This window comes from Microcebus murinus, chromosome 5 (assembly GCF_040939455.1).
Source record: "Microcebus murinus isolate Inina chromosome 5, M.murinus_Inina_mat1.0, whole genome shotgun sequence".
Taxonomy (NCBI): domain Eukaryota; kingdom Metazoa; phylum Chordata; class Mammalia; order Primates; family Cheirogaleidae; genus Microcebus; species Microcebus murinus.
This window is the reverse complement of record NC_134108.1, coordinates 19,952,270-19,975,381: the sequence shown is the minus strand read 5'-3', so window position 1 is coordinate 19,975,381 and position 23,112 is coordinate 19,952,270. Positions and strand designations below refer to the sequence as shown.

Sequence of the window (23,112 nt, the reverse complement as noted above, 5' to 3'; positions counted from 1 at the left end):
AGATCTTGATTTCACGAAAGTATTTGTGATCATCTCTTATAACCTTATAAGAAGAAAGTGGAAAACTAGGCAGATGCTACTGTTATGTAGATTCTTATATTTTGGAAACTAAGGCCAGTAGTTTGTCAGTTAATGACTGACAGTGTCCTCATGGGGAAATGCTCAGGTAGGCACTGTCACTGCCTTTATTTTTCACTTGGAAAAACCCAATACTCAACAGCAACAACAAAAAAAAAAAAAAAGAAAAAGGATACTCATCTGTCAGATTTGTAGATGAGGCAAAGCTGGGAGGAATAGCTGATAGCAAAGTTAAAAGACTAAAAATTCAAAATAAGTGTACTATCCATAAGTTAAGTTCTATCTTTATGATCCATTCCAACATTGTAAGCATAAAAATAGTTGGTTCTGGGTGGCATTTTAAGGACATTAGAAAATTGGCGTAGTTTCCAGAGCACGTTGATGAGAATGGTGTGTGCAATACCTGGATATCATGTCTTAGAGACATCAGGGGAGGAACTGGGAATGTTTAATCAATAGAAGACTAGGGAAAGACATGGTTGTTGCCTTCAAATCTGAAGGGCTTTTTTGAACAGGATAGTAAATCTGTCTCTATTCCTAGGGATGAACAAGAAGTGAAGAACTGAAGAAGGTACAAGAAAACAAATTCAGCTCAATACTAGGGAAATTAACAAGTGAGACTGACTAATGGTGGAATGGGAGTCTTAGAAAGAACTGACCATCACTTTAGTATTGGAGCTCAAGTTGCATTGGCTCATTTTCAATGTTACCTTCATGTGAAGTCTCTTTCTCTCTGCAAAATGTTTGCTTTCTCATTTGTCTTTGAACCCTCAGCACCATACACAATAACTGTATACAATGGATGCTTAACAAATGTTGGATGAAGGAATGGAGCCGGGTAGTGGACTGTCTTGGGTTCTCAGATAGCAAGGCATCTAACAGCTGAACTAAGAATAATCCATTGTATTACATTCATTATACTATTTGTTCATCACTGCTCTGAGGAGCTAACTTTAGGAGAAAATTTGTTCTAAGCTATGTGAGAGCAAAAGGTTTTGCTAGCTGATTATACCTAGAAAAACTTTTTTTTGTAATTTGAATTTTTTTTTTTTTTTAATGAAACCACATCTTGCTCTGTCACCCTGGCTAGAATATAGTGGCATTAGCATACCTCACTGCAACCTCAAACTTCTGGGCTCAAGCCATCTTCTTGCCTCATCCTCCCAAGTAGCTGAGACTACAGACGTGCACCACCACGCCCAGCTATTTTTTTTATTTTTAGTAGAGACAGGGTCTGGCTTTTGCTTAGGTGGTCTCGAACTCCTAACTGTAAACAATCCTAATGCCTTGACCTCCCACAGTGCCAAGATTATGGGCATGTGCCCGGCATGTAATTTGAATTTTTAATCACAGATATTGGTTGCTTTTAGGCAAAATAGCTTGGTTCATTGGAGAGTGTTTTGAAATTTTTAGAATCATTACTAAGCTGTCATCTCTTGAGGATTTTAGTTAAGAGTGAACAAAATAATTATTTTCAAAGTTGGAAGTTTTAGAAAAAGAAATAAAATAAATGAAAATGATACTATCAAAGTTTTGACAAGTTGCCTTTTTTCCAGTAGCTGTAGATCTTGAGATGTAGTAGGTTGAATGTCACTGAATAATATCCCCCTCTGTTATTGTGTTCATTTTAGGCTGATTCAAAAGTCATTGAGAAATGGATGGATGGTGTGAAAGCCTTCTTAATGAAAGAGCCGGCTGCCCAGGGAGACGCAGCAGGTCTGCAGAGGCAGCTAGACCAGTGCTCTGTGAGTTCTGCTGTAATAAATAACATATTCTTCTTTTTTTTGTTATTTGCTGTTATTATTAAAATTGTAAGAATATGACATGGACTTAAACCTAGATAAAATATCTTTCATCGTCTCATGACTTTATAGCTAATAAAAGAATGACAGATTATTCATATTTTTATTTTTGGCTATGGTTATAGAATTTTTCTTGGAGAGAATAAGAGCAATTTTAGTTTATTAGGAGCCAGTTGTATATTGCTTTTCTTGTGCCACATGGTGAGGATTTAAGAAATCCATATTTAACAAATGAAATTTGCTAGTAATACTGCGTGCAATTTATATTTGGTGAAATCATCCGGCTTCTCTAAATTAATTAAAAGACTATTCCCTACTGAGAGTCAAGTATTTCCAATCTAATTTGGCAGATGGCAATATGAAGCACCCAGGTGAGTTGAATTTCTTAGGGAACAATATATCTGAAGTAGTTAAAAGTCCTGACTCTTGAGCCATCTGCTTTTATAATATTTGCAGGAATGCAAGCAGACAAACTATAATTATGGCATCCACTTAGATAAGAATGAACTCAACATGGGCATATTTTGTTTGTTCAGGCATTTGTTAATGAAATAGAAACAGTTGAATCATCTCTGAAAAACATGAAAGAAATAGAAGCTAACCTTCGAAGCTGTCCAATTGCTGGAATCAAAACTTGGGTGCAGACAAGACTAGTTGACTACCAAACCCAACTGGAGAAATTTAGCAAGGAGGTGAGTTTTTTCAATTTTGCTCTCCGTGGTTTTCAAGAAGTGAAGACAGTGGCATCTCTTGACTGACCAAAGGGATTTTATAACCCGTGCAGTTTGAAAAACAGTGGTCTAATAACTACAACATGGGTTGCAAATTGGGCCAAGAAAGACATCATTTTTTTAAAATTAAGGAATGGCACTAATTTTCTAATTTGGCCTGGAACTTCCTTTTTCTTCTTGTCTTAAATCCAGCTTAACACATGCATTTATGTTATTTGCTTTGCCTCTAAAACATTTGAGTATGTTACCCAATAGTTAAAGCAATTAATCGTTTATTTATTTAGCAAATATTTATTAATCAGCTGCCATATGTCAGGCATCATTCTAGGCATTGGATCTCCAGCATTGAACAAGGAACAACAATAAATTACCCTTCAGGAGCTTGCATTGTAGTGAGGCAGATAGAAAATGAATAATAATATTATGAAGGAGTAGCAGGGAGTTAGGGTTAGGTGGGTTATTTCAAAGAGGGTGGTCAGGGAAGGGCTTTTTGTGACAGGGACATTTGAATAGAGAACTGAGTAAAGGAAGCCATGTACGGTTCAGGTAAGAACATCCCTGCATGGTGAAGAGCAAGGGTTAAATCTCAGTGGTCAGAATGAGCTTGCTGTGTTCAATAAAGAATGAGGGCAGTATAGCTGGAATAGAACAGAGAGGAGTTAGTGGGTTGCAAAATGGGAATATTTGAGGTCAGAAGGTAGACAGAAGATGGATTAGATATGGGCTTGGAGGTAAGGTTTTGTATTTTATTCCAGGTGTGATATGACACAGAAAGAAATTTGAGGGTTTTGAGCAGGGAGTGACATGTGATAGAGATCTTTTCAGATCACTCTGGGCTTTCATGAGGATAATTTGCTCTGAGAAGGCAAGAATGAAAACCAGAAGAATACTTAGGAGGTTATTGAAGTCTTAGAGAGAGAGAGAGGATGGCTCCTGGCACTCGGAAGGTAGTGATAGAGGTCATGAGAAATACTAAGTTTGGACTATATTTTGCAAATAGAGAGGGGACCCAAGTGAAGAATTGGATGTGTGATAGAAGAAAAGTGAATGGTCAAAGACAGCTTGGGGGGTTTTTGCAAATCTTCCACTTTGTGTGAATCGTGGTGCTATTTACTGGAATAACGAAGATTCAAGGAGCAGAAGCTTTTGTGGGTGCAGATGAAATGGTGATTTCCATTCTGGAGGTATTAAATGTGAGACGCTAGATGCTAGGAAGGAAAGATCAGTAAGAGGAGAGACAATCGGGGGAAGGTGGGGCCCCAGAGGCCAGGCAGAGAAAGCTTTTCACCATGCACAATGCTGAGGACTGCTGAGGCCAATCAGAACTGAAAATCAAGCTTAAAATTTGCTAAGATGACAAGATGGAGGCTTTTCTTGAGGTTGAGAACAGTGGGTTCCATGGAGTGGTGGGGAAGAAAGTCATAATGGAGAATGTTGAGGAGATAATGGAAAGTGAGGAACTGGGACGAGTAGTAGGACCAACTTCGGGAAATTTCTCTATTCAGGGGAGCAGAGAAACAGGTGCCGAGGATGGGGATCCCAAGAGGTATTTTTGTTATTTGTAATAATGAGAGATGATTACGGGGTGTTTGCATGCCGAAGAGGAGGACCTCACTTAGAAAAAGAAAGTAATGGTGCAGGAGAGATTGAGGTAAGAGAATTTCTCAGGGGAAGTCCATGATCACGCAGCTGGGGATGAAATTAACCTTATGGGGACAGCAGGACAGGGAGGTATTTCTCTTCTGATTGCTTTCATTTTGTTAGTGAAATAACAGTGGCATTCTATATAGTTGAAGTGACTGACAAAGGGACGAAAAATAGAGGAGAAAATGTGAAATACAGGCACCCTGCACACAGTCCTGTGGATGGTACAGGTCTCTTAATACAGTGCTTTTGGCTGATGTTTATTAAGGAAAAATTTATATTTCCATACCTGAATATTTTGTTTTTGTTGTTTTACCCTGATGTCCTTATTTTGAACATGTTCAAATGTAAAGAAAAGTTGAAATAATGGTACAAGAAACACCAGTATACCTCTTCAGAGATTTGCTAATGTTTACTATATTTGCTTTCTCTCCCTCTACCTCTTCTTTTACATAGGTGTGCGTGCACACGTGTGCACACACCCTCTTACACACGCACCCTCGTACACACACATGCACCCACACACTCTTTTTTAGTGGGTGGGGCTAGAAATGTACTTTTGTCAGGAAGTTGAAAACATCATGATGCTTCACCCCTAAATACTCCAGCATGCTTCTCCCATGAATAAGAACATTCTTCTACAAAACCACAATACCATTATCACACTTATGAAACTAATAATTTTATACTATCGTCTAATATCCTAGCCAGATTCAGATTTTTCTAGATGAACTATAATCTGATGGCATGTGCCTGAAGGAATTGGGATTTTTGAGGAAGTAAAGAGGGAAAATGGTTTGGAAGTAGCTTGGAGGAGCTAGGAAGGCGATAAATAGAAGTCCGTCTCTGTGTCTGTCTGTCTGTGTCTGTCTGTCTACCCATCCATCCATCCACATACAAATGACAACAAAGAATTTATTGTGAGTTATTATTGATTCAACTATGGGAATAAATATATAGGACATTTTTAAGTGTCCTCAACAAGTATGTGAGTAATTATCTAGAGCAGGTCCAGACTCCTATACTTCATTGACTAGTAAAAGTGTTGAAGTGGTTTTGGACAAGCATAGTGTCACCAAATTTTTATTTTGCTAAGAAAGAACAGGTATATAAAACAAATCAGGATAATTAATTATAATTTTGAGGATTTTTTAAAAAAATTCATAACAGTGTCTTTATTTTTCTCATTTTTCTGTGGGTTCTTAAAAATTATATAACTGACTAGTGTTGCTGGCATTGGTTCCTTGGGTGCGTGTGGGGCAATGGAAGCAAAGCTCCTGTTTCGTCCCTGTCTGTTTTTGTGACTGGTGTCCTGTTTGGCGGGAGGGACCAGGAAAGCTGCTAACTCTTGCTTCACGCTTGAGCTTGTGAGAACCATCCTTTTCTTGTGCTGGCCTTTGGTTACTGTCAGCTTAGCAGCCCAGCGAGCCCTGGCAAGGTGGCCACTGCTGTGACATTTAATTTGAGCAGGACCCTGAATATGTCAAGGGAGGGTTGGACTGTGACTGCGAGATGGCATCTTCTCTCATAGTAAAAGTCAGCCTGTGGTTATGGCCAGAAGCTTTCTGCAAATGCTTCTAGACTTCCCTCAAGTTTTTAACTAACTTACTGAATAAAGATATGATAAAGATCTATTTTCTAATATAACTGTTTTTGTGTGTCTACATGGAATATACAAATATAGTAGATTATCAAAACCACAATTTTGTAGAGCAGATGTTTTACATGAACATCTTTAATAGCAACCTCTCCCTGTTTGTTTTTTAGAAGTGAAATCTTAATGGAGAATTCTGTTTAAAAGGAGAAAATGGACATTTTGGTTGCTTTTAGGAATTTTTTGGTTCTCTTTTTCATAATAAACAGTGATACAGTAAATTTACTTTATATATATATGCTTTTATTGCTTTAGATTCCTACATCCAGGATTGCTGTCAACTGTTATACATTTTCAAAATTCTAATATATAGTTCCAGATTAGATCGATATCCAAAATGTGGTCTAGAATCCCAGTTATAATATTGTTCTTGTTGCTGCTTATAAGCCACAGTATCAGCACAAAATGTGTAAAAGGTTTTATCTGACTTTGTGGAAAGTTATCCTTGTGTCTTTAAATATTAAAAACTAGAACTTGACATTGAACATGTTAACATTTGTTTATTTGGGGGAATGGCTTTTCCTTTCTAGATTGCTATTCAAAAAAGTAGGTTGTCTGAAAGTCAGGAAAAAGCAGTGAACCTGAAGAAAGACTTGGCGGAGATGCAGGAGTGGATGACACAGGCTGAGGAAGAGTACCTGGAGAGGGATTTTGAGTACAAGTCACCAGAAGAGCTTGAGAGTGCTGTGGAAGAAATGAAGGTGAGGCTGGGACAGCTGGTGCCACCAGGCTTCATCCCTCTCTCCCTCCCTCCCTCTCAAACCACCCGTCAGTCATCTGTCTAGCTGTAAAGCACCATATGCACAAGCACCTTTCACAGCAGGATTTCAGACTGATAAAAAAAAAAAAAAGGTGGCTGCTATGATTTTAGTGGGGAAAGGAAATTACGAGTCCACTTGTTCCGCTTGGCCCGTGAGTCGAGTCCATGAAGGCCCTTGAGACAATCTCTTAGGGTGGAACTTCGGGAAGCCACAGATAATGACTTAAAAACCTCTGGTAGTAGGCATAAGGAAGAGTTAATTATGATTTTTTATTCGAGTAAATATATATCACATGAAATTTGCCATTTTAACAATTTTTAAGTGCACACTTCAGTGACATTAATTACATTCAGAATGTTTTGCAGCCATCACCACTATCTATTTCCAAAATTTTTCAGGAAGAATTATTTTTTTATAAGGAGCAAAAAAGACTTCCTGAGTTGGTTGGGGTTTATCTGTATTTTACCAGGTGGTAATCTTCCAGTTAACACATGGGGTACACATGGATACCAAAATTTTGATGTAGCAGTAGAAACACATCAAGGACTGTCATATCAGTTGGATTCACTGGCTATATTTTCTATAAGCTTATATTCCTGTGTCAATAGTCTTGAACACTCTCTTTTTTATATATATAATAAAAGAACTGGGCACCATTCCCAAATTTCTAACAGTGCTTCAGCTGTCCTTGAGTGTTGAAACCAAAAGAGGTTATGTCTGAAAGGCTATTTTTTTTTCTATAAGCGTAAACAACACAGTGAATGTTTTACCCTAAAGTTAACTTCCCTGGAAGTGTAACAAAAGCAAAAATCTTTGTGCAGATTTTTTATTTTTTTAAAAGGGATTATATGACATTCATGCATTATTATATGTAAGTCAAAGTAAATATCACAGGAGACCTTTGTTGAAGTTGTATTTTCACTGAAACATTTTTTATAGTGTAACTCTTTGTGAAATATTTTAAAAATATTCAGTATATAAGGTATTTTAAAGGTAGCCTACCATGTAAAGAATAATCTTATCTCATTTATTCTCTTCTTTTACACTACTGACATTGTAGTTCTGTGGTTTTCTAAAGTTGCTGTAGATGAGAGTTTAGAAAAATGAGACTAAAATCCTTGATTGGGCCATTCTGTTTATTTTTATTTTTTCACACAGTCATTATAAATTTAAAAAACACTACACTTAGTTACTTTACTCCAACCTAGGGATGGTGAAGGCCATTAAGCAATAGAGAAAGCCGAAGTGGAAAGTGAAAGGCTGTTTTAAATTGTTTTTCCTGAATGTGAGATTTTTCATCTTGAGGAGTCAGATGAAACAGCTATTTCTGGATCAGATTGTCCCAGTATACCTTTATCATCTTTGAAATGCTGTTAATTATCAGAATGATACATGTACCTGTGTTCTAGGAGAAAAAAACATGTTTAAAGCATTTGGGAAACTGTTAGAAGGATACCTCTACCATGGCGCATGCCAATTTTTGTGAAAATTTATTTATTTTATTCTAATATGCTTAGATCTCCAGTGATCAATTAAAATTAATTCACTTAGATTCTTATCTTGGACCCAGAATTTGCAACTATTTCATGTCAGTAAATATAATTTAGGATAACTTAGATGTTAACACTGCTGTTATGAAATGAAAATGTTTCTGGGATGCATGAGTAAAGTGTTATAGTTAGCAATCTTATTTCAAAAACGCTCACTGCTGTGATTACCTGCATAATGCTCCAAATTGGCAGTTAGAATCATCTAGGTGCTTTAATTTTAGTTTAGTTATTTAAAAAGAGAAAGAAATAAATTGGTTATTGCAAAAGGGAGACATTTTTCAAGTTCGTCCTTTCTTGGAACAGAGGGCAAAGGAGGATGTGTTGCAGAAGGAGGTGAGGGTGAAGATTCTCAAAGACAACATCAAGTTGTTAGCTGCCAAAGTGCCCTCTGGTGGCCAGGAGTTGACGTCTGAGCTGAATGTCGTGCTGGAGAATTACCAACTTCTTTGTAACAGAATTCGAGGAAAGTGCCACACGCTAGAGGTATGTTGTTTTTTTTTTTTTTTTCAGCAATGCCTTTCTGAGATGCAAGTTCTATAATGTACTGACCATTTCTAAATCTTGGAAAAAACTTTGTTTTCTTTCAAATACTGGATCATAAAGGAAAAGTAGTTCGTAGGGAATAGATTGATAAAAAACGAAACACGGTTCAAAAAAACAGGAGACTAAGATCTGTCCCCAGTTATTGGAAATTTCTTGGGCAAGTCTTTTAATATCTTCAGACTTTACTTTTTTAATGTATGCAATCAGGGTTTTCATGTTACACATGACCTTCTTCTGAATTTCTGAAGACATTGTAAGCATCTCCTTTGTTTTGCCTGATTGAGTACACAGAAATGAATTGAAGTTTTTTGTTTTGTTTCTTTAAATTTTAAATGGTGTCTAAAGTTAGAGAGTCATCTGAAGGAAAAGTAGAACTTAAATATGCTGATATTTTGCTTTGCCTTAGATAAAGTACCTTTTTTTTCTCTCTGGACATTAGATTTAAGATGCAGATGACTCTGTGAGGTTTTTCTTTTTTAAATAAAACTAAGTTTTTGCTTGTTTGTCTTTATGGTAGTATGCCTTTTGTCATATCTTTTTGGAAGATTGAAGAAGCATTTTAATGTTTAACAATTTAAATTCAACTCAACTTAAAACAAATTATTGTATTTTGGGAAATCCTGAAGTAGTAAAAAATGGCAACTGCCATATTTAACCTAAATTCACTCATTATTTGCCTGTTCTGAATCAATTTTGTGCTAAGATAAATATATATAATTGAGACTAGTTAGTAAGAAAGCTAATTGAATAGGAATCAGTCTGCTTCTGGGGAGGGATTTTCTGCGAGCTGTCTTTTCTTTCCCATAAGAAATGAGGTTGTGCTTGCATCTGAGCAGAGTTTTGGTCTGCTTTTTGCTTGTACAAATGTAGGGACTAGAAACCTATTTTCCCTTTTGCTCTCGGCCAAACAGAAACTATGGCTGAGGGTTTAAATCTAACTTGTGCCTTGTGTTTATATGCCTGGTTAACTAAGAATGGTTTTTATATTTCTAAAGGCTTGTAAAACACACATGTGTATACACACACACACAGACATACATACATATCCTCTCTCTCTTTCTCTCCAAAAAAGAATCTATGACAGAGACCAAATATGGCCCCTAAAACCTAAACTATTTCCTCTGGCCCTTTATAGACACGTTTGCTGACCGCTACTCTGGTCAGCGAGCCCTGCATGGAGCGCAGACTAGAGTGTGCCCTCACTCGGTCAGTAGATCCCACAGAGGACAAACCCAGGAGGCCCCAAGCTGAGATCTTTCTCCTAAATTTACCACTTAAATAGGTTCCTCTTATATGGAATAAGGGAGTATAAATTTATAAATGTTTCCAGACTGCCCCCCACTACCCTTGGAAAATTTAGTGGTGAGGAATACGTGATGGCAACTAACACAGTAGGAACAGTATAACTCCATTTGGGGTAAACTGTGGCTCAATCTCTTTCCTTTTTTTTTTTTCTTTTTTTTTGAGACAGGGTCTTGCTCTATTTCCCAGGCTAGAGTGCAGTGGTGTCATCATAGTTCACTGTAGCCTCGAGTTCCTGGGCTCAGGGGGCCACAAATGGGGTCTCACTGTGTTGCCCAGGCTGGTTTTCAACTCCTGGCCTCAAGCAATCCTCTTGCCTCAGCCTCCCAAAGTACCGGCATTACAGGCATGAACTGCTGAGCCTGGCATGGCTCTCTTCTTAGATAGGGTTGTCTTCTGTATTTAGGAAAAAGTTGGCTGCACAGCAAACTCTTTACATCAGTTAACTCTGAGTTGGAATTGGATCGGGCCCATGAGATTTTAATTTCCTGTGCAATTATTTAAAAATTTTACAACTTAGTGTTTTTTTCCCTTTTATTTAAAAAGCAAACCAATAATATTTCTATCCTTTTTTCCCTTACTGATTATATAGTTTGATTTTTGACATTTAAGTGAGATCCTGGAATTTATTTTTATGGGAAAAGCAAGGCAGCCTCATGCCCATTCCTCTTTGTCCCCTCCCTGCCCAATTGGTCTAATACGATTTATTGACGAATTCAACTTTATTTCATTTATCTAAAAATTCAACTTCATCAGTTTCTAAATTCCTAGCTATGTTTACATCTAAATGAAATTATTATTGATTAAAGAGAATGTGCGTGGCACTTGAGGTATGATGTACGAAATGGCTTGTCTGATTTAAATTTTTTTTACTCTTTAGGAGGTCTGGTCTTGTTGGATTGAACTCCTTCACTATTTGGATCTTGAAACCACCTGGTTAAACACCTTGGAGGAGCGGATGAAGAGCACAGAGGTCCTGCCGGAGAAGGCAGATGCCGTCAATGAAGCCCTAGAGGTTGGAGCCTGCGTTCTCAGTGGCATTTCTTTTTGTTGCATGTGTGTTAAAATGAGAAACATATGGTTTACGTGGGCAAACTCAGTTGCTTCCTCAGTAGTTTTCAGTGTAACTTGTGTTTTCTTCTGTAGTCCGAAGTATTTATACAGTCGTGTGTATTTAGAGTATCTGGGACCCACTGTATCAGCGCCATGAAATGGCCGTCGGCACATTGCAGACACGGCACAGCATTCTAGTGGTTTTGCAGTTTATTTTGCCAGTCTCTGGACAAAGCTCTGCCCCATGTTTTTTGGGACAACTGCTCTCCTGCTTCATCATCAAGTTAGTTTCACTCACTAAGCACAACAGTGACTCAGTTTGCAGCGGCTTCTAGTTCTGTTACCTTCAGATATCAACAGTTAAAAGACAGGCTGAGGGGACAGTAGTTGAGACATGGGGTCCTGTCATAGGAGCTTGTCATCACGCCTGGACCTCAAGCTCCTTGAGGCAGGGTACCCGGTTCTTCCATCCATTGTTGTTCCTCAGTTCCCAGCACAGTGTGTGCTACACGATGACTCAATAACTGTCTCTTAACTGAATTGCAATGTAATGAGGGGCAGGTTTGCTTAAAAAAGAGAGAAGGTAGATATGCTTTTAGAAATGCAGTGGCACGATGTGGGAATTGAGTGGACGACTGAGTGTCAGGAGGAAGTGAAGTATGGCCTTGCATTCCAGGAGACGGATGTTCTGCTGGAGAAAAGATGGCACTTCTCAAGTAAAGCAGAGTGAGAGACTGGAAAAAACGAAAGCCATGAAAAAATGAAAAGCTTACTTTCTAAAAGAATATTTTCCCAATATGAGAGTTCATGTACATTCTAGAATATATGGAAAATAGAGAAAAGTGTAAAGCGAACTCTGATAAACACTTTTAAACGTTTTGTGTATTTCTTCCTAGTATTATTATTATTATTTTTTTTTTTTGAGACAGAGTCTCGCTTATTGACCAGGCTAGAGTGAGTGCCGTGGCGTCAGCCTAGCTCACAGCAACCTCAAACTCCTGGGCTCAAGCAATCCTTCTGCCTCAGCCTCCCGAGTAGCTGGGACTACAGGCATGCGCCACCATGCCCGGCTAATTTTATATATATATTAGTTGGCCAATTAATTTCTTTCTATTTATAGTAGAGACGGGGTCTCGCTCTTGCTCAGGCTGGTTTCGAACTCCTGACCTCGAGCAATCCGCCCGCCTCAGCCTCCCAGAGTGCTAGGATTACAGGCGTGAGCCACCGCGCCCGGCTTCTAGTATTATTTTTTATGTACATGCACTATAAGGTAGTTCCACTGGATAAAAGACCTGGGGGTCATCAAGGCTTTGGAGCCCACATGGAATCTTAGCTCTTGACTGTGTGGGTAGCAACTTATTTAACCTCTCTGACCTTCAGTTTTCCCATCTGTACAATTGGAATATTTAGCCCATATGGTTAATTAGATTTTCATATATGTAAAGTGTGTGTATAAAACAGTGACTCTATTCTGTATATGTTGAGAAAAAAAGAGTATAATTTTTTACCTATTTTTAGTAATACAATTAATAACACTTAAGATAATATTGCTTGTATAGTATCATTTTCTGCCTTCAAACATTGAATCACATCATAAGCTTTTCTCTATATAATTAATAACTTTTGGAATTGTTTGTGTGGATTGTTTGTGTGGACGATTATATCATCATGTATCATTCATACTGATTTCTCAATTTTATGTATTTATTAGTACCATATGGATACTTTGTGAATTAGTCACATAATTAATTTCTGGTCTTATTCCTTAGGTAGATTTCTAGAAAATGGAATTACTTGTTTAAAAAAATGTACATTTTTGGGATCCTGGATACATTTTGCCTTAGTAAAAGCATTATTTTTCTCCCTGTCCCTGGAACAGTCTCTGGAATCTGTTTTACGCCACCCAGCAGATAATCGCACCCAGATCCGGGAACTTGGCCAGACTCTGATTGATGGAGGGATTCTCGATGATATAATCAGCGAGAAACTGGAGGCTTTTAACAGCAGATACGAAGACCTGAGTCATCTGGTAAGAATTGTGTGAGTGTTGATTGGGCATTTATGAGATGGAGCTGACCCTAAGCTCCGTATCATAGAGAGCTTTTAATGTTGGAAAGGCTTTAATGATGGTTAAAGTTGGGAATATCTAAAGTTGGTTAATGATGGTTAAAGTTGGGAATATGTAAAGTTGGTTAATGATGGTTAAAGTTGGCAACCAACACTAACGAGGCCACTGACATACCAGGGAGGGAAGAATAGACCTAATACTTATAATGCAGGCAGAACTTGTTTAACAAAAAGTTATCTTTGAGATTATTTCTACCTGTGAACTATTTAATTCCCATTAAGGATCATAGTATAGCTGTATGTAAGAATAATAACTCATATTATCATAGTAAATATTACAGCCATCATGATTTGACATCAGCTATTATGAAAGCTATAATCTCTTAGTTCGTATCCAGGTTGTATCACAGCATGCATGTCCATATCACTAATTATAGAAAGGACACTGTTCTTTTATAGAAAGTTTGGGTGCATATTCAGTGCTTCCAAACACATACTAAATAATAACTGTTGGTGTTTAGATGAATAGCATCAGGCTTTTAACCCTAAAGTGCAGCAAATAGTGGTTCAACAGAACTTGTTTTAGACTTTCGAAAAAAAGAGATTCAGATGTTCATTGACAGACATTCTTGTTAAATTTTATGTTCTTATCGACAGATATTGCTGATTCCTAAAAGCACTCTAAATTTATAATAAGTAACAAATTTTTACCCTCTGTTTAATGTATTCTATAAGAAATCTTTACATTTTAAAATTTTGTTATCTATAAAAAGAAGTAAAAATTAGTAATTCACCCACAAAGTAAAAATTAGTAATTCACCCACAAGGTATGTAAGATCCTAGAAGGACATTTTCACTGTTACCATTAGTAGTTATTATTTATTTATAAGGAAGGCTAATGTCTTGAACTAGTGCTCTGTTAGACTTTTCTTAGTGGCCAGAATATATGTATTCAGTTATTTATTTTTGTGCTGAGCAACTGATGGTTCAATTTCTCCCCTGTGTAGGCAGAGAACAAGCAGATTTCTTTGGAAAAGCAACTCCAGGTCCTACGGGAAACTGATCACATGCTTCAAGTCTTACAGGAGAGCTTGGGGGAGCTGGACAAACAGCTCACCACGTACTTGACTGATAGGATAGACGCTTTCCAAGTTCCCCAGGAAGCTCAGGTACTGCTATAGATTTAAGGGCTTTTGAGTCAAAAAGAGAGCATAGGTACTCACTTCCTCTACTGCAAGAGAACTTCTGCCATGGAAAACTGAGAGTTCACAGGAAAGATTGACCTTACTTATGGGCAGCACTTGGGTCTTGGAGTTCCTTTGCTCTCTATGTAAGACTCTGGTAAATGACCAACATTTTTAAATTGTAGTTTTCTTAGTTATGTAATCAGGACAATTTATTTTTAATAAATAAATAGTAAACATTTGAAATGATGAATACAAGTTCTTTAGCATGTACATAGCACACAGTAGTCTTAAAATACAGCAGCCTGTATTATTATTATACCACAAACTTATTAGAGCTTATGTGGGGGCAACATCATATAAAATATAATATTATATATTGCATAACTATATGGAACTTTTGTATTGTTCTTTTTTTGTATTGTTTCTATTTTTATGCTTTTTAAAAAAGGGCATCCCCTTCCGCTCCCCTTTCCAATCTCTTTTGTAGAAAATCCAAGCAGAGATCTCAGCCCACGAACTAACCCTAGAGGAGCTGAGAAGAAATATGCGTTCTCAGCTCCCGGCCTCCCCAGACGGCAGGGCTGCTCGAGGAGGAAGTCAGATGGATGTGCTACAGGTAAAGATGATCAGAAGCATCCTTTTGCTTTTCAATGTGTTGGGCATAAAAAGAAAAGGAGAAAGAGTTGATTACTTGGGTGCCTTTGGTATTCTTTATGATGGAAACCATGGGAGAGGAGTGATATATTGAAGGCGCATTGCATCTAAGTTAGCAGAAACAAATGGTTGCATGGGTGGGAAAAGTATTCAACCTGATTTTTACGGTTGAGTTGAGAAGTGAGAGGACAAGCCGGATTTAGAAGTTAGCGTTATATTGACTTTTTCTTTAACGCAGAGCCCCTGTCAGTACTGGTGAGGCTGGTGCACAAAGCAGGCTGAGTTCACATGGGATGTAGCATCAGACTTTGTCCCTTAATGACCCAGTGACATTGAATTTCAGTCTGAACTTGCGATGAAGGGCATTTTGAGTTCTAGGTTCCTGATCTATATTTTTCAAACAGGTGAGGAAATTTAAAAAGTTTTAATTCCAGCAAGGCCAGCCAGGTTTGTCCAAATTTATTATCTGAATTTATTATCTGTGGGATTGAGACACTGAGTGTCAAGTGATTGATGGCACTGGGCTGCCCAGTTCACTTAGGTGATCGGGGAACCACACTGAGATCCTTTAGGATTTTTTTCTTTTTTTTTTTTTTTGGTCACGTTATTGAATGTTTTGTTGGTGTTTTACTTTATAGCTTTTTAGAGGTATATGTTATACTAATATCATTTGATGAGAGAGAGAGATTATCATTCAGATGTGAATTGCTTATTATTTTCATTTCTGCAAACAGAGGAAACTTCGAGAGGTGTCCACAAAATTCCAGCTTTTCCAGAAGCCCGCTAACTTTGAGCAGCGCATGCTTGACTGTAAGCGCGTGCTGGATGGTGTGAAGGCAGAACTTCACGTTCTGGAGGTGAAGGATGTAGACCCTGATGTCATACAGACACACCTGGACAAGTGCATGGTGAGGTTGTTGGGCAGTTCACATGTCTGGTGGGTTTTCCGGCAGCAGTTATGGCTTAGCCTAGCACTTACCTACTGTGTTCAACCATCTTTAGCCTAGAGTGCGCTAAACAGAGGGACTGACGATGGGAAAACATGTTGAAAAATAAGAAATGTGATCTCTGCCCCCAAGGAAAGTAGAAGGGATAAGAGAGACAGCTAGGAGAGAGTAAAATCAATTATTACAGTGTAATGAGATAAAGGGAACTCCAATAGATGTATATATAACATGGCAAAAAACCAAAAGAAACATATCTTAATCAAGTTACAGAAGGCTTTAGCAGACTGTGACTAATAAGCTAAGTTTTCAAGGATAAATTTGAGTTAGCTAGAAGAACCATACTTAGAATGGATGTCACAATATTACCACATTAAAAAAAATCATTTTCAAAGAAAGTAAAATTTTAACTTTTAATTCATAAAGTTGAAGCCTAGGATACGAAAGAAAAAATTATCCTTAGAGTGGATGTCAGGAATATTATAGCATAAAAATTAATTTTCTAGGAAAATACAAGTTTAAAGAGAAGCTTAAACCTAAGATGGGAAATAAGAAATGATATATTTAATATAAAGCCTTATTACTTTTTTAGTCTTGAACTTTATAATTAAATTGAATAGAAATTTAAAAGTAATGTCGCTAAGAGGATACAATCTTAGAATTGGTGTTCTGCTAGAGAATTATGAAGAAACTTAAGATAGACTGGTTAGGACAAGAGAAGTCTGGGAAGAGTTCTTTGTGGTTTTCAAAACTGCAGTCTCCACATGTCTGTTTCTTACATGGATGGAAGAATGTACAGATAGAATAAATTTTAACATATATGTGCATATGTGTAAGCATTTATTTGCTTATTGTGATATAGTGGCAACCAAAACAAATACTGACTTCATAGAACAAATCCTTGACTTCATGGAATTTAGTTCAGTGGTGACAGTGTCCGATGAGAGGTTTTCAGGTTAAGATGATGATGTATGGAGTCAAGAGAGTAAAGCGTTTTGGTTTCAAAATAACTAGGATTAGGATAGCTCTGAATTTGATGTACAGAACTCCAACTTCTTAATAGTCATATACATCTTGATATATTGAATATTATACATATTTTCATTATATAAGTGATGCATGTTTATTGTTGTAGACTTGGTACTTCAAAGAAAATAAAGGAAAAAAAAATGTTACTAATTCCAAATTTCAACAACCAGCAGCAGCCAGCCTGGACTTTTTTCTAGTCATGGCATTGGAGGATTTTTTTAAAATGTAATTTTAAACATGATAGACATTCAATTTTTAGTGCTGATATTTTCCCATTTTATGTAGGAAACATATTTATGTTATCAGGTACTTTCACAAACATTTAAAACACATGTCTAATTTTTTTAAAAAACAGGCATAAAAACTCTATTAGTGTATTTTCTTGTCTGATGACAAAAAGTTACTGCAACTTTGATTTCATTTGACTTGATCTTTGAACCAAATCTGAGAAGGATGATGCCTTTGATCTCCATGGTTAGGTCTTAGCTGTCAATCTGTGTGAGCTGTGTTCTGAAAGGATTCCAGTTGGCACGTGTTCATTACAATGTGTAATCTGTCTTGTTGTTGTTGTTTTAAAAGAAACTGTACAAAACTCTGAGTGAAGTCAAACTTGAAGTCGAAACTGTAATCAAAACAGGAAGGCACATTGTCCAGAAGCAGCAAACTGACAACCCTAAAGAGATGGATGAGCAGCTAACATCCCTGAAGGTCCTTTACAATGACCTGGGAGCACAGGTGAGGAGCGCGGCCCACAGCCCACCTCTGCCTCTCTTCCCCTTTCTCTCTCTCTCCCTCTCTCTCTCTCACTCATGGATTTCAAAATTTCCCTTCGCTTCTCCGAAATTGCATGCTTGAAATTTATGGCATCCACGTATGTTTTCAGTTTATTGCAACAATTTTTCTATTTCTTTAAATGTAAATGCTAGTATTATAATGATTAATAATTATATAGTAATTTATTTTTAATATTTAATCCAGTTTACTGTTTATACTTTCAATGGCTACTGATGTTCTATAAGTTTTTCCAAGGAGACTCTACAAATAATAGTCCCTGTATAAACTTATGTTATTGGTCCTTGGACTTCTGAATCGAATGGTTTCCTGAGAAATGTGAAAACATCAGGGCTCTAGTCAATGATAAGTGACAGTAAGTTCTTGTTAATCTACTAGGATTTAAAATCCTCCTGAGAAACATCTCTAATTTGGGTGTTTTAGTGAATCCATGCAGGTGGTACGTTGGGCCATTTATGGTGAGTGACTGGGTCCAGCAGGCTTAATGTCTTCTCTCATTTAGAATCTTTGCCATGAAACCAGCAGAACAAAAGAATATGTAGAAGTGAAACTTCCTTGGCAATATTGAATTTTAGACAGTGCTTTAGACAGTGCTTTGGATCCTTCTCCAGTTATTAAATATTAGCTACTTCTAGTGAAGTAAGATTGAAATTTCTACATAAGCCCAGAGAAAAATAGCTGAAATTTTGTTATCAATTTAAAATCAATAAGAACGACTAGTCCATACTTTTTTTAGGCAATTTTGACCTCACTTCTTCAAGATTAGGTTGTTGGCGTGTTATACCTTGATGGATTGCCCACCTGGAGCACAGCTCTTCGGGCTTCTTTTTGGTATTATGCAGCTCAAGTTATTTGTTCAATATTATTATATTTATTCACTCACCAGGCATTTTGTGGATGGGAATGCTAGTGCTTGTTTTTGCACTAATCTTATTGTGGCTATGATTTTAGCATTAATTTACTTTCTCATTTAAAGTCTCAGGAGTTATATAGGCAGTAGGGATACTGTCTAATGGAACTTCAGAAAGTGGAAAACATTTATCAAGGAGTCACACAAAGTAATGTCAGATTATCAGTCTGAAGTGTTATAAAGGAATGTACATGGTGCTTTAAGAGTATAGGTAAAGGGAGATTTGGCTGTGTCTTGGGTTAAGAAAGCTTCCCTGGGGAAGTGATGCATAAGTTGAAATCTGAAGGATGGGAAGAGTAACCTGGGTGAAACCAGAGGAAGAACTTATGCGACTGATGGAATAGCATGTGTAAAGGTCCTGTGGCAGGAGGCAGCATGGTACGTTTGTGTGGCTAGAGCAGAGAGAGCTAGTGTGAGGAAGATGGTGTTGGGGAGATGACACCAGACCCTTCCAGTGTCATAGAGTTTGTGTTAAAGATTTTAATCTCCGTCTCAAAAGCAACAATCAGTTTTTGCAAAGTGTCTAGTAGGGAAATAACATGCTCAGATATGTTTATTAGAAGATCACTCGCTGCCATTTGGAAGATAAATTGGAGAGAGGCAGGAGAGGATGTGGGAGAACAGTTAGGAAGTCACTGTTATACTCCTGGTGACAGATGGTGGCGGCTTGAGCAGTGGAGATGGAATTGAAGGATTGATTTCAGACATATGTAGGAAGTGAAATCAATAGGACTTGGTGATGGATTAGATAGAGGGGCACAGGAGAGGAAGAGACCAAGGAAGACTCCTGGGTTTCTGTTTCATAATGTGGGTGGTGCCATCATCGGGACGGGGTGCTGAAGGGGAAGGTGCTCGAAGGACTTGCAGAAACCACAAGCATGTATTTGCTATATCGATATTTTAGGTGCTTTTGAGAATGTTAATCGGCGATGTCAGATACTCACGTGGCTATTCAGGCCTGGGGGATATATCTGGGCTGCAAAGATGGATTTTATGAGTCATCTGCATAGAGGCAATAATTAACATTTGCAGGGATGATAGATTGCTTAGGGACAGGATATAGTGAAAAAGAAGAGGGCCCTGGCCCAAGTCTCAGGAATTACGTCATTAAGCATGAAATTTGAGGGAGATGATCTTGCAAAGGAAACTGAAATAAGTAGCAAGAAGTGGTAGGCACACTGGGGAAGCCAAGGGAAGATGCTATTTGGAGAATGAGTGTGGTCAGCTGTTTTGAATATTATTGAAAGTTAAATATGATGTCCACATAAAAATGTCTATTAGATCTGTTGCCATTGGGGTTATTACCAAAATCAGCAACAGCGATTTCTGTGGAGTGAAGCAGTAGAAGCTAGAGCATCAGGGTGTGAGGTCTGTGTGGGACAAGGAAACAACACTATAAGAATGTAGTGTTGAGGGTCTGCGTGGGGAAGGTGGAGAGAGGAAAGTCATTAGGGGAGCTGAGGCCAAAGAAGAGAATGTTTTTGAGTGTGAGAGAATCGAGTGTTTGATAGCTGGTGGGAATGATCTTGTTGAGAAGGAAGTGGTTGAATATCTAAGAGGGAGGAGGGATCAATGGTTTCATAAAGGATTTACAACTTGGTAAGTCCTAATTCAATATACAGTACATCTTAAAATGTATTGATCAGATTGAGGAAAGTGTAAATTGTTTTTGGGTAGGACTGTAAATTATTTTCTTCCTGTTTATGTACAAATCTTTAGTGGCATTAAGTTTTACGATGATTGTGTAGCTGCCTGGCATGTCAAAGTCAGATAAGTATCATTTGAATATATAATACCCTCTAATATAATTCAAGTATTTGTATCCTAAAGTCGGCATTGAGGTGCCATTAATTTAGAGCCATGCATTTTAATTAAACTCTGTGGGGAAAAAAATTACACTTTTAAGAAGGAATTTAATAATAATCAATCTTCTAACTATGAAAGAGTGAAATTGAACACAGGGGACAAGAAAAGAGAAATGTTATCTCATGTTACTTATTAACAAAATTCAGTCTTTATATCATTTTATATCATCTAAGGAAATTTCATCTCATATATGACTTGTCACTCTCCTACTTAGATGTTATTGTCTGTACATATGTGCACATAGAATTAAGAACTTATGTATGTTTTATGATAGCCTTTAAAGCGTTATCTCAGCTGTACATTGTGAATGGTTGTTCTTGGTTTGAGAGCATCATTATGTAATGCAAAGGGTCAGACTGGGTCAATCTGATGGCTTTGCCACCCTGGTTTCAACCTTAGTCTCTCTGAGCTTCGTTTTCCTTATCTGTAAAGTAGGAAGAAGCTTTTGTGGAATTGCATAACATGTAAGGTTCCTTAACACAATGCAGAAAGCTGTTTTAAGAGCTTGGTAAATGTTAGTTCTGTTCATTTTGCTTTCTGTCAGCAACAGTAAGAACAAAATAATAATAAGTTTAAAGTTGCATAGTCATGTACTGTATTTTAAGTTATTTGATTAATTTTCAAATATATAATTGTGAAAATAGTGCTATTTTCCCCTCAAATTCCTGTGATACAGTGTGTATGTACTTTTTGAACAGAGTCCTTCATGGAAAGGATTCTAAGATATCTCCTCTTCAAAATTATAATTGATACTAAATATTGATTTTTGAACTTTGTTCCAATGACTGGGACAAGACCTGTGTATGTTTGCTCCTCTCAGTCACTGCTCATATATCCATCAACCAGTGTCACTTAGGAAGTAAGATGTGGAGCTAAGATGAAAACCCAGATTGACACTTTGCCACTACAGTATGTTGTCTCCTTGCAGAAACCCAAGTTTGGAGGGATTTAAGGTGTTAGAGATAAAGGTGATGTGTGGGGGTTAACTATGAATCAGTTTGGATTTTCAGTTAATATTCTGATTTCTTCCTATTTATGTTCATTCCTTTCCTAATCTCAACCTCTGTCTCCCTGCCTGTCTCCTTTTCAGGTGACAGAAGGAAAACAGGATCTGGAAAGAGCATCACAGTTGGCCCGGAAAATGAAGAAAGAGGCTACTTCTCTCTCGGAATGGCTTTCTGCTACTGAAACTGAATTGGTGCAGAAGTCCACTGCAGAAGGTCTGCTTGGTGACCTGGACACAGAAATTTCCTGGGCCAAAGTAAGTTGCAGTTCAGACGAATCACCAATATTATGCCAGTGTCACCTGTGGCATTGCTTCAGAGCAATCTGGGCGGATACTGTTTCCTCCATTTCATATTAAATACAGCCTGTTCTTTTTTTCCATTATTTTTTCCTCTTCTCTGTCCTAACAAGAGTATTTCTAAAACAACTATTTTGATAATATGCTTTTATCCTGATTCCAAAAGCATTAAACTCATATGGATCCTGAAGGCCTTTGTAGTCATTATGCTCATGTGGTACTTGAAAACATTATAATTAAACACTTGCAAAATTGATGGTGTTTTTTGAGTATTCAAAAATGTTTACAAAGTATTGTGCTGAATTTAATTCTTCTTTAATAACTTTTTCTTTTTTCACCAATAACTAATCTTTCTACTGCAGATGAACAGATGTAAAGAACACAAGAACAGAACAAGAAAAATCAATACAAGAGTTTTCTTTTTGTGTGTGTGTGTGTGTTTGAGACTGGGTCTCCTTTTGTTGCCTCAGCTAGGATACAGAGGCATCATCATAGCTTGCTACAACCTCCAGCTCCTGGGGTCAAGCAATCCTTCTGCCTCATCATCCTGAGTAGCTGGAACTATAGGTGTGCACTATCACGCCTGGCTAATTTTTCTATTTTTTCTGTTGAGACCGCGTCTCACTCTTGCTCAGGCTGGTCTCGAACTCCTGACCTCAAGCAATCCTCCTGCCTCGGCCTCCTAAAATGCCAGGGTTACAGGCATGAGCCACTGTGCCTGGCCTAAGAGTTTTCTTTAGCTCTATTTGAAATCACAGAGAGTACAGAGTTGATTTGCCAATTCTCTCTTCTGAGGTAGAAAAGGAATTGGATGGAACACAGAGTACTTCTTTTACCAAGGCAATTCTGTTTTCCTAAATTTATTTCCTAAGGAAGAAGCAAGTATGCTAGAGAGAAGTGTGGAAAATAATTGATCAATACTGTGACAGATATTCATATAAAGCCACGAGTATCAGTTTTGACATCCTCTACAGATATTTGCCGTGGGCCTGTAAGAGAAGGTGCTTAGAAGTCGTGGGGTGATGCAACTTCTGCCTACTTTGCATGCTCTGTGGAGATGACAACTGAGAGAAAGCTGAGATATTAGGCCCTGGAAAGAATGTTCTCAGTTTAGAAAATAGCTCATGACAAGTGTGATCAAGCCATTGAGCTGTATGAGTAAGAAGAAGATGAAGAAAAAGATGTTTGAGGGAAATGAAGAATGTTGCAAGTCATTGGTGTATTTAGGTGAATGCAAAACAA

The 23,112-nt window shown here is 37.6% G+C and overlaps 1 protein-coding gene across 9 annotated transcripts in view; it reads left to right on the top strand.

Moving 5' to 3' along the window:
- The window catches only part of UTRN (utrophin), a 478,755-nt gene that overhangs the window by 163,797 nt on the left and 291,846 nt on the right, over positions 1-23,112 (top strand). For all 9 annotated transcript variants that reach the window (XM_076002898.1, XM_076002896.1, XM_076002897.1 and 6 more), the window contains 11 exons: positions 1,710-1,823; positions 2,417-2,572; positions 6,440-6,610; positions 8,524-8,703; positions 10,946-11,080; positions 12,998-13,147; positions 14,193-14,354; positions 14,860-14,988; positions 15,761-15,934; positions 17,579-17,734; positions 21,658-21,828. In XM_076002898.1, coding sequence (XP_075859013.1) covers positions 1,710-1,823; positions 2,417-2,572; positions 6,440-6,610; positions 8,524-8,703; positions 10,946-11,080; positions 12,998-13,147; positions 14,193-14,354; positions 14,860-14,988; positions 15,761-15,934; positions 17,579-17,734; positions 21,658-21,828 — 1,698 coding nt within the window. The remainder of the gene's footprint in view (positions 1-1,709; positions 1,824-2,416; positions 2,573-6,439; positions 6,611-8,523; positions 8,704-10,945; positions 11,081-12,997; positions 13,148-14,192; positions 14,355-14,859; positions 14,989-15,760; positions 15,935-17,578; positions 17,735-21,657; positions 21,829-23,112) is intronic.